Source organism: Vipera berus (assembly GCF_964194415.1).
Source record: "Vipera berus genome assembly, chromosome: 1".
Lineage (NCBI taxonomy): Eukaryota > Metazoa > Chordata > Lepidosauria > Squamata > Viperidae > Vipera > Vipera berus.
In genome coordinates, this window is record NC_138202.1 from 119,546,561 (window position 1) to 119,558,728 (window position 12,168).

General features: G+C 39.5%; 1 protein-coding gene across 3 annotated transcripts in view; it reads left to right on the forward strand.

The window, feature by feature from the left end:
* Positions 1–11,808, forward strand: part of GRK2 (G protein-coupled receptor kinase 2) — a 46,404-nt gene extending 34,596 nt beyond the window's left edge. Inside the window, exons 15-21 of one of the 3 annotated variants that reach the window (XM_081315120.1) lie at positions 3,995–4,095; positions 5,880–5,946; positions 6,083–6,178; positions 7,627–7,789; positions 7,996–8,132; positions 8,399–8,512; positions 9,759–11,804. In XM_081315120.1, coding sequence (XP_081171246.1) covers positions 3,995–4,095; positions 5,880–5,946; positions 6,083–6,178; positions 7,627–7,789; positions 7,996–8,132; positions 8,399–8,512; positions 9,759–9,929 — 849 coding nt within the window. In that variant the 3' untranslated portion in view covers positions 9,930–11,804. Of the gene's footprint in view, positions 1–3,994; positions 4,096–5,879; positions 5,947–6,082; positions 6,179–7,626; positions 7,790–7,995; positions 8,133–8,398; positions 8,513–9,758 lie in introns of all 3 variants that reach the window. The other 2 variants (XM_081315121.1, XM_081315122.1) reach the window with 2 other exon arrangements.
* Positions 11,809–12,168: the final 360 nt, after the last annotated feature.

Genomic DNA, 12,168 nt, shown 5'->3' on the forward strand with positions numbered 1-12,168 from the left:
TCCAGGTGGTTTATGGTGTGGCTCAGGAACATGGCTAGAGGATCAGGATGTCCATCGTAGTTCACCGGCAAGGGTGGTGGGCCCCAGACCACGGGGTTAATCACCCAAATCACCTGGAACGGGCCTATATATTTGGGACCGAGTTTTCTACTGGGTAACTGGAGCCGTAAATATTTGGTAGACAGATAAACCCAGTCCCCCACCTTGGGCGTTGCGAACGGCTCACACATCCTCCTTGCAGTACAGTACAAAGGATTTCTTATGCATCGGTTTTGCTTGGATGCTAATATTTATAGAATTTGTGTCAATTCCATTATTCAACATATCATAATCTTCCATAGAAAATTTTGCATACTATTTCCAGCATTTCCTTACCTCAGTCTTAACCCAAATTATTTTTATATTATTATAAAACATGAAACTCAGTCAACGGAACACTCAAACTGACTGGCACTAATCGTTGACACGGGTTGCTGCCAGCATCCTAGGTATCAACCAGGTATCTCCTTAAAAAGTAAGATGTTCCAAGTAGCGCAGTTTTTTGTACCTTTGCTGGAGTTATTGCAGGAAGCTGCAATTATTATTATTATTATTATTATTATTATTATTATTATTATTATTATTATTATTATTATTATTATTATTATTATTATTATTATTAGTATTATTATTATTATTATTAATTTTCAGTCACTACTATAACCACTCAGTACAGTGTATATGTTATAAATGTTATAAGTTACCATGCTATAAGTTACCAATGGCTTCCATAAGTTATGTTATTTCACATCACTTGGAATAATAAATTACTGTATCAAAAGAACTGCATTTTCTCTGTGTCTTAATTTTAACTATACCCCCTTTAAACACATAATCTTCATTTTTATAGCTGTTTTAAATGTATTTTTCTCTCATCTGCTGATACAAACCTCCATTGCCTGTCATGGCCTTACCTGATTAAGACTCATACAAAATGTTTGAGTGGGATAGGGAATGTGTGAAGTAGGATACCAGTCTTATGCATGTGTCATTTATAGTATTCCCTGCTAATAAGGCTGGTACTGGTTAGTTTGGTCATCTTTTGCCACAAGTAGAACCAAAACTCAGTTTTAATGTTCACACTATGCTGGGAATGTTTGGTCTGTCCAATATAAAAACTTCCTTTAATGCCAACACAGTTGCCTGTATCCCACTAACCAGGAGGTACATGTGGTGTATAAATACACTCAGGATATTTGGAAATGATTTATCATCAAGTATGAAACCAGGAAGACAAGTTATATTTTGATTTTAAAGTTGATGAACCACCAGTTAAATTGAGCTGTGTAATTAAAAGGATCTGTTAGAGATTAAACTTGATTTGGGTGACAATATTATATAATGGAGTAAAAGCACCTTTAAGGAGTTAAACGGCCTAAGGGTGTGGCTGTAATTATTCCACATAAAAGAGAGTTAGATGTTACACGTAGTTGCTCTTGTATATGTGTTTGATGTTAGTGTTTGGATACCTCTTGTTCTCTTGTTTGCTAACTTGATATTTATTCTCTCAAGAATCAACTGCTTGCTACAGTGTATATTGTTTTTGATATTGGTAAGCAGCTTTTGTATTTTGATACTATGTTTTTTATGGACTGACTTTTATGTGCATGATACTGGATTGATACTTGGACTATTTCTTACTGTGTTTCTTTTTGTTGTCTGAGTAAAAATAAGTTATAAAACTCGTGTTAGTGCATTACTGTTTGCCTAAAAGTCCCAGTACAACTTCCACTGTGTATTAATAATACTCTGTTAAACAAACCATTTTTTCAACAACATATTCTAACAGGATCTATGAAATAAAACAAGGTGACTAACTGATATGGGCAATTCTGTCATGGTGGTCTGAGGAAGCTCCAGGACTAAAAAGGGGGTCTGGGAACTGTAAGCAACCTTGGAGTTTGACCTGTTGAATAATTTTCCTCAACTTGATGCTATCCAGATGACACCAGGATCATAGCTGTTGTCCTCCAGCCTTATTATAGTTATGCAAACCATAAATAACTTAATGGAGCCATTGATAACTTATAACATCTTTATAAAATCACATAGCCATTTGACAATTTTAATAATAATTGTATTAGGTTTATCAAGATATAAAATACAAAAGAAAGGGGAAAGAGTGGGAAAGTGAGGGAGGAAAAAGGGAAGAGAGAAGTGTAGGGTGAAGGGGGAAAAAGAAAAGAAAAACATTAATTTCAAACTCTTTAGCACAGTAGAATAAGAGTGACATTACACCCTCAATTTCTTCCTTTAAATACTGATACGTACTAGCCATTTCTGTAACAGCAAACCTATCTAATTAGCAAACCCCCAAAGTCAAAGTTTCATTTTTTTCCATATTGAGCACAAAATCCAGAAGTGATTTACAAGTAAGCTATTTGAGAATTTTGTTTGTTATAATCCTTATTTATCTGGAGGTCGTCAAATTGGGAAAAACTTGGATAACGATCTGTAAGATATTTGCAGGAATCTGTTGAATTGTATGAAGTGATTTGAAAAGAAAGGTAACTCTAATAGGGAGTCAATAAACACTGGTGTCTATTGAATGTTTAGATGAAATGGCAGTAGTTTAAAAAACTTTTTACCTCTTCCGATAATATCCAGTAACAATTAATAGCCACTCACAGCTATTGAGAGTCAGGCAGCATGCAAGTTTAATATATTATTATTATACCTAAATGTCTGTGGAGATTTTCAGTCATCCAGGTCATAGTTATCCCAAAGGTGCTTTTTTTGTGGCTTTGGTAGAAAGTGTTTTGCTTCCAACAGAGCTGAAAAAGCTTCTTGGATGAGAAACGAAACGTATTCAAAGAAAAACAAAAAAGTCCAGTTGCCTTGTGAAAAAGCACCTTTGGGATATTATTATTATTATGGTTGTATGGACATTTAGCCAGATGTTTAAATTGGATTTTGCATTTTATCTAGTTATTGAGTCCTTCCTAAGGACTTGAGGTAGGCCGATGTTATTGTTTAATAATATTAATAATATTAAAAGTATTGTCCCATGGTGTAAGCCAGGGGTGTCAAACTGCTGGCCCGCAGGCTGGACGTGACATCCAGAAGCCGCACCCACCCCATTGCCGGCAATGGCAAAACCGTCCCGATACATTGCGCGACATCATGTGACGTCGTGAGTTTGACACGTCTGGTGTAAGCTGTTCCAAGTAAAACTTTTGAAATTGACTAATGCTGATTTTGTCAATGCCCATGGTGTTCTGGTGCTCCTATTGGTACTATCTTTGCTTTCTTTTGCCACAGTTATTCTACTGCTATTTGCAAGTCTTTGTGTTTTGTGATTTTTCTCCAGTTCCTTCTCTATTTTGTTGTCTCCAGGTTTTGCAATGTCCACTATTTATGTACTTTATTATTATCATCATAATCATCCCAGCATTTATACACAGAGATGGGGAACCTTGTTCCTCTGAAAATTTCTTGACACAGAAACAACCCTCTGTGGCCATTGTTGATAGAGGGCAAAACCACAGTTATAAATAGGCAGGTATCAGTCTGCAAAATTATTCAGCTCTCCTTCCTCTTTGCTATTCCATTGCATTTGAAACCATTTATCTCTTGCAGAAACATATGCAACCACAGGATAGAAGTGAAAGTAATTCCCAATGGGTCTGTACTTTTCAAACAGCAGAATAATGCTAAGGGCTACGTGAAATAAAAATAAGAATGATTGCATGTGATTTTTGGGTTGCCTATTAACATTCTCCCTTTCTACTAGAATTCTGATGGCATTGCTGTCAGACTCAAGTTATTCACTATTTCTGTGGGATTGCCTATAGCTTCTGGAATGGGGAATATTGTCTTTTCTAATAGCCTGAGTGAATAACAAATAATAGTTTCAAAGGAGTTAAAATATGGAACCCTGGTGGGTTTTGCTTGGTTTCCTCTGACCTCTCCAATCTCTCACATTTTAGTTAAATCTGTCCTCCTTTTTTGATAGGCTGTGGAGCTGCCAGATTCCTTTTCACCTGAGCTACGTTCTTTGCTGGAGGGACTGTTGCAGAGAGATGTCAACCGTCGGCTGGGCTGTATGGGTCGTGGGTGAGTGTCCTGCCAAGGTGCTGAAGGACTTATGTGAGATGTGGAATGTCAGAATGGGCCAGAGTTTTAAGGTTACTCATCCATGTTCAGTTATTGAAAAAGTTCTACTTAGAATAAAGTTGGATTTGGAACTTAAGTGAGAACAACTCATTCATTTTTCATTTAAGGAAAAAAAAACCTTGCAAAGAATGTATTCTTTTCATATCCTTGGCTTATCGAAACATATTTCCTGAATCTATTACTGAAGAGACAAAACTTCAAAACTTTGGAAGTTAATGTAAATAGAACCAGCTTCATAAAAAACATTTCTCAGTATCTAACTGCTGCCTTGGTTTTCAAGGCTGCCAATTTTCTCCATTCCTCAGTTACAAATTCAAGCCACAATCTGATAAATCAGTGTAGATGACCTTGTGGCACGGGTGTACCAGGAAAATGCATCAGTGTTATGTAAACACCAGAAATACTGTTTTTGTATAAGTAAGACTTTTATTTTCGTGATTTTCTAATTAGCATTGAATATACATCAGGTTGAAATCTAAAAATTTTCAGAAAAATACCTAATTTGAAAACATTAAGTGCTATTGCTTTTAAAAACATTTTTCCCGAGGAAGAAAAATCAACCAGCAACTTTTTTTTTGCATTTTATGGTACTATGACTTCATCAGATGCAGAGCACAAGTAAACGTTTGGTTCATCCTTACAAGAGATGTACCAAATCTAGGGCTAGATGCATTTATCCAGAGATTACATTGTATCTTATGGTGGTTAGAGAAGAAAGGAAATGAATAATGCATTATTTTATGAAATGGTAAACAAACCCATACACACACACACACACACACAGAGAGAGAGAGAGAGAGAGAGAGAGAGAGAGAGAGAGAGAGAGAGAGAGAAATTGAGGCCTTTGAGCTATGGTGCTGGAGAAGACTCCTGCGAGTCCCTTGGACTGCAAGGCGATCAAACCGGTCAGTCCTAGAGGAGATCAGCCCTGACTGCTCTTTAGAAGGCCAGATCCTGAAGCTAAAACTCAAATGCTTTGGCCACCTAATGAGAAGGAAGGAGGAAGGACTCACTGGAGAAGAGCCTAATGCTGGGAAAGATTGAGGGCAATAGAAGAAGGGGACGACAGAGAATGAGGTGGCTGGATGGAGTCACTGAAGCAGTAGGCGTGAGCTTAAATGGACTCCAGAAGATGGTAGAGGACAGGAAGGCCTGGAGCAACGTTGTCCATGGGGTTGCGAGATATATATATAGAGCCCACAGAATAATAGTTTCACTTCCCTTCCTCTAACCTCCAAAACCATTCAAAGTCTTACTTAAATACTTCTCTAGTTTCTGAGATTTTAAGCAATATTATTTTTAAGTTTCAAACTGGAGAAGCATATTTTTAATAGAAAAATAACGGCACTAGATTTAAAGTTCATGGAATAGGTTTTGCACAGTGATTAGTGCTGTTTCTGCACATCTGAAGAATTTTTAGTTTTATAACTGCAGCAATAGACACATGTACTTTTCTGAGCAAACCGGGCATTCCAGTAGAAGATAATAGTCCACAGATGTTGATGTAGTTAGGTTTATCTGAATTCTCTGAAGGTTTAAATTAAAAATTGAAATTCCACACTAATTGCATTCCACACTGATTATAAAAATACATAAGCCTGATAAGTTATATTTGCTGTTCATAAAGGTCATCATAGCTCCATTTTTTTATCCCCAGCCTTCTAGTTCCAGCTATTGCAAAGTCAAGGATGAAATCACTATTATTTCTTCTATATTTTCGTTAGGTCACTTGAAATAAAGGAGAATCCATTTTTCCAGGGTGTGGACTGGCAGATGGTTTTTCTCCAGAAGGTGAGGAGAGCCCTAGTTGAAAGGCCAATGGGAAAGAAAATAACACATATTTGGACATTATGATGGGGGTGGGGTGGGGAATAAATAGGTACGGCATTTTGCTCTTTGCTAACTTTATTTTATCATATCGTTGTAGTATCCTCCACCCTTGATTCCACCACGTGGTGAGGTAAATGCAGCAGATGCTTTTGACATTGGCTCATTTGATGAAGAAGACACCAAAGGAATTAAGGTACCACAAGGAGAATCTCCCAGAATTATGGTGTCCTCTGCTGAGTAGCTGCAGTTTTCTTTTATGTTATGGGAATTTCTATTTTAAAATTGATATCCCATTTTTTCTTCAAACCCTCCCCCCCCAAACAGGTTAAACTTACATATAGTGGAAAGAGCCAGGCAGTAGAAGATGAAATTGCACAAGAGACAGAAATTCTGTCTTTTGCCACCAGGAAATAACAGTGCAGACCAGCCTTCTCCTTCTAGTGATTACATAGGAATTCTGATTAGGCTGAAGGCTGGTGCTGAGAAAGGGCTGGGACAGAGTAACTTGTGGAATCAGGTCCTTTTGCTTCAACCTCTAGTATTAACCAGAGTTCCCTGGAAGCAGAACACAATATTTATAGTTCTCCTTTTGTTTACTTCCACCACTTGGAACTGTACTTCTGCAATTGCAACTGTCGTGCATCCATGATAAGTTGAAGAACTGTTTGTCATAGCTTGCAACTGTATATTTGTTTAACACCTTGTTGCATCAATGCCTTGTTGATTCAGCCGGTATCTCATTTATGAAAATTAAAAAGGCTCTGAGAAAGGATACAGTGGAATTAAGACAGGGGAGGAAAAAGGTACCTGCTCTTCCAGATTGTCAGTGGACACAAATTATATTACTTGCATAACAAAATCATCACACGAGTGATATAAGTTGCTGCAGAAATGTTGTCCATTGCGTACAAAGTCCGTACTGTCAAGACCCAATAAATCAAGGTTTTACTCTATTAGTCAATGCGGTTTCTTATTTATGGAAGACATATCTTAGAAGAAAACTACATAGATATTTTTTTCTTCAATTCAGGGTCTTCCAATTAAGAGCAATGTGTGACTAATTTTTTGTCCATTACTAAGACAACAATTATCAGATAATAAAAGCAGTGAAGTTCAGGAACTAATACATACTTTCTGAATCCTCTGGCTTGGAATGATGCGCACATAGGGTAATATTAAGAATTGTCATGCTGGCAAACGGCCAATCAGTTTAGCACTTTGTAGCCAGCCAGATGCCTTAGGAAATAGAGCTAGTCAGCCTCTGAACAGGTGATATGGTAATTAATTGAAATTTGTGCAGATTTGTGAAGGAATGTGTTCCTAGTTGGGAAAAGAGCTGAGGAAATTAAAATGTAGTAGAAAGGATGATATCTGAAATATCTACAAGGAACTGTGCAAGCTGTGAACGCTAATAGAAGGGACAGAGCTGGAGCAAATAATACTGTCAAGGAGAAATCAATAAGCCTTGTTCCAAAAGTCCAAACAGAACATAAGCAGAATGCTGTTGAAACTGACTGTAAACTGTTGTGGGAAATCCAGAAGTAGGTAGCCTCTTGTGCTGCCCTTTCAGCAGCTGATACCCAGAGGCATGCTTTCCTCTGATCCTGGAGACATAGTGACATAACTTGCTTCTCCTCCCAGCTATTGGATAGTGACCAGGAGCTGTATCGCAACTTTCCGCTCACCATCTCAGAGCGCTGGCAGCAGGAGGTGACGGAGACTGTATTTGATACAGTCAATGCTGAGACTGACAAGCTGGAGGCCCGCAAAAGAGCAAAGAACAAGCAGTTGGGCCATGAGGAAGGTGAGCCTCATTGCTGTTCTATACAAGAAACCCCTTTGCCAAAACTCAGATTTAATCTGCAAGAATTTGCTTTTGGAAACTTGGTGTTTCTTTCCTCTTCTTAGTGTGGAAAGGCCGTCTGGATTTATTGGTACTAGTCCTATTCTGCTCCCTATAACACCCCCCCTTTCGTTAGCCTTCATATTATCTTCACTTATTCTGTACAGATTATGCCTTGGGCAAAGACTGCATCATGCATGGCTATATGTCAAAACTGGGGAACCCTTTCCTTACTCAATGGCAGAGGCGATACTTCTACCTCTTCCCAAATCGTCTGGAATGGCGTGGAGAGGGAGAATCTCCGGTAAGGAACAAGCTCTTCTTCAATGGGTGGGAAAGATCAGATTTAAGGTTGTATGAGGACTTGCCATGCATGATTGGAAGAATTCATTTGTGTGTGTTTAGGGAAATATAGCACACAGAGGTAATGTTTGTGTGTGTTTAAGGCCATAGCACAGTACCAGGAGAAGGGCACTGTAGATGTAGGTAAAAGATGCAGCCTGAATATTTAAGATATATGTTGGAAATTGCATTCATTAATCAAATATTTGTTGGGGGGGGACATTATAGCAGTCCCTGCTCACTATGGAAGAGATCCAGTCAGTGGAGGAGACACAGATAAAAGATCGAAAATGCATTCTGCTTAAGATCCGGGGAGGCAAGCAATTTGTTTTGCAGTGTGATGTAAGTTGTTTTGTTTTGATTTTCCCCTCTCATACAGTCTCTCCTAAGAACCTTTCTTGGTGGTCTGTTTAATCTTTTCTGAAGTTAAACTTTGGTATCTGTCTAAGCCAGATGTTAATTTTCTACTCCATGCAAAATAGAAAAAGAGCAAAACTAAGGAATTTGAAATTCTCTTGCATCCTGCTCTTCCTATTCCACTCTAGACTAATCTTTGTTCCTTTTTAAAAATTGTGGTTCTTTAAATTCCCCATTATTTGCTGCCTTAGAGACTTAGGGTAGGAACTGTTCTTAGTTTATGGAAAAAGTTATTTGAGCAGTGAATCGTTTTAGTGGTCATGTATGCCTGGCAAATGCTTCCCAGAATAATCTGTGCCTATTAAGTTTTCAAGTAGAGCTTTAACTGCATTTGCACAGTTGTTGTCTAGTTCATAAATCCAGAGGATCAGAAGCAGCTTCTATTTCAATTTTGGGAGGCAATAAGTTGTACCGTAGCTATTCCCCAGTCATTGAAAGCCACATTTACATTCTCTCTAGGGAAACAAAGCTAAGCAATTCTATCTTGTTGCTTTCTGTGGATATCTAGAGGGAGTTTATCTTGCTAAATAATGTCCCAGATGTTTGTAACCAAAATGATTTTGCAATTTGCATATTCCATACACTGCAGAGTATGTGGACATTAAAAAGCACTCAGGGCAAATAATAAGTGGATCCTCAGGGGCCAGAGCTATGCTGATAGGGTCAGATTAAGATTCTCTCCAGTTGCTCTCGTCTGCTGGGAGAAAACACTAGTGCTAATAGCTGACATGGTGCTAAGCACTAAGGGAATCCCTGGAAACTTTAATCGTTTATATCTAAATTTTAAAAGGATAGACGAATTTTCTGATTTGGGTCAGCAACTCAAGAATCTTAATGCATGTTAAAATGTAATTTTTTGTGAGTTCAGCTTAAATGGATTATAAGTGGTATTGGAGTACAACTCCTAATCACTGTTCATGTTTGATGGAAGTTGCAGTCTAAAGTATCTAGTGAACATATTGCCGACTTCTTACAAGCAAAGATTCTTTAAGGAGAGCAACCTATTTGTAATAAGGACACTGATTCAGAGTGTCACCATAGGGGGCAAGGGTGAAGAATAAGACTGATGATGTAATATAATTTCTCTCTCCCTCCCTTAGTGAAATAATTGCTATTATTTTGGAATATCTTTCTTGTGCTTCTTTGTTAATACGTCTTCTTTTTCTCTCAGAGTGATCCTGAGTTGGTGCAATGGAAGAAGGAGCTGCGTGATGCCTATCAAGAAGCTCAACAGCTGCTGCAGAGGGTACCTAAAATGAAACATAAGCCACGCTCTCCAGTGGTAGAGCTAAGCAAGGTCCCGCTGATTCAGCGCAGCAGCAGTAGTACCAATGGCCTCTGACCTTCCTTGACATCGTTTCCCATCCTTAATTTATTCAGCTGGATTTGCCCACCATTCCTGCCCATTCTCCTGTCTCTTCTTGCTGATCATTGTGACGTCCACCCAACCCCCAGGGATATAATGAGGGGGTGGGGGTATTCAGAAATCGTGGGACAGGTTCCCTCCTCCCCTATCCCCTCTGCACATGGGGGACAATACCCATTCCAGGGGTAGGAGTCTGATAAGGTGGATAAGAGTCTACTCATTCCTTAATGAACAGGGCTGAAATTAAGGCCTTACCCCTAAATAGGACCAACAGAAGGAAATGTGAAGTGTGCCAGGCATCTTGAGCAGTTCCTTCCTACTTTCTCACTGTGGTGCCAGATGTGTGCAAAAGTATACATGAGGAATACCACAGATCCTGCTAGCTTGGGCCTTGTTGACATGGCATTTGGGGAATGTACATTGCCTTTACAGTCCTCTTACGCTAGCAGAGATGGGGAGAAATTCCGCAAGACAATCTGAAATTCAGACCCATTACCTTCCCATACCAAGCTCTGACAAGGGTTCTATGGCAGATCCTGAAGAAATCTATTCTAGTTCTTGCCAGAGAGATTTGAAGCATGCATTTTCAACGCATTTCCGAAAAGTGTTGGGTAGGTGGCCATTGCTAAGCATAAGCATCTCTTTCAGGATTGGCTGGGGTTCCACTCCAGGCTGGGAATGAGGTCTGGCCTTTAAACAATTACACAGAAATTCCTAATAAAATCTAGTCCTGTTCTTTCCCAGTGTTCTGTCCGGGTCCTTAACCCTTATTATTAGCTGCTTCTATCATTCGCCATTCCAAATCTGATATTTTCAACCCAGGACAGCAGCTGCTTCTTCAGCAGCAGCCTTAGGAACTGAAATCCTTTGCTATTCCAGGCCTGAACAGGCATTCTCAATCAACAGTGCCAAATTTCAAGTGGTCTTGTGCCTGTTTCTGTTAGCCTAGCGAAGATGAAGTTGTGCTCCCTGTGACCCCACGACAGATCTCTTGCCCAGAATATATTAATGCCTCCAACTCTTTTCTTGGAAGTCAGGTGAGAATTGCCCCTATTTCTGCTGTCTCCACTGTCAAAGGCTAGGCTGCTTTGCTGTGGAAAGAGGCAGGGGCAGTGGGTTTCACGCCAAAAGTGATTTGGAGCTGCCTGAGCCTCATTTCGGGGCCTCTTGAGGCTGGAGCTGGACTGCAGTAGCTGAAAACAGCCTGATCAAGGCTTCGTGCCAACTCCCAAGTGTCTGAAGGATTCTGTAAATAAGTTTGTGCCAAGGGGCCAGGTTGGGTTTGAAAAGCTAAGCCTGCTCGTCTCCTCCCTCCCAGTATGCCTTGTATAAAACTGTGTTCCCTTTCAAGCCCCTGCCCGCCCAAGCGTTATGATTTCTCCCACAGGATGGTGAGGAATCTCAGGTTGAATCTTCCCTGTATCCTTCCTCCTCCTTTCATTTGCAATTAATAGGGGTTGGGGTGGACGGCTTTCAGTTGGGGGTCAGGTCTCATGCCCCAAGCGCATGCAATTGCCTCTGCTGCATGCCCCCTCCCCCCCATGTGATGAATTTTGCCTGTTCTGCCATCTGATTTCCCCCCTTCCTTCCAAGAAGAGGTGGAATAAAACCCCTGTCCCTGCAGTGTCTGTAAATATTGATCTCTGGTTTGTTTCTCTGGGTTATTATTATGGATTTTTTGCCGATTTTTGAATGTGATTTTAATGAGTGGGATAAATACTGTTTTTATAATAAAAAAATCCAAAACCCACAAGTGCATACTTGATGAATTCTTCTGTGGCTTCTACTGCCGGAATGATAAAACAGATCACCAGCACTGACCATATGGGTATCTATGTTTGGGGTTTGCAGTACCGGAAGTAACCAAACCTCTCTTCAGAGGACATTTGCTGGTCGGGACAGCAATAACCATCCCATGTTTTTATCTTGAGCCTGTCTAAAGAATATGTTTTATCTTCTTATTACAGATGCTGCTTAGAGAAGCTTTATCTTTTACTGCCTCTAACCGTACAGGTTTCTCCCCTACTAGACAGGAAGGGAGGCCTTCAAGACAGTGTAGAAAATGGGAGATGATACCCCTTTTTGGAATATTAATTAAGGTAATAATTTCTCATCCCTGTAATCAAAAGAATGGTGGCCTACTTGCTTCAGTATTTTAAGAAGCAGTGGCCTTAACACCCAACTAGATAACAGTTGGGAAAAAATACCTTAGAAA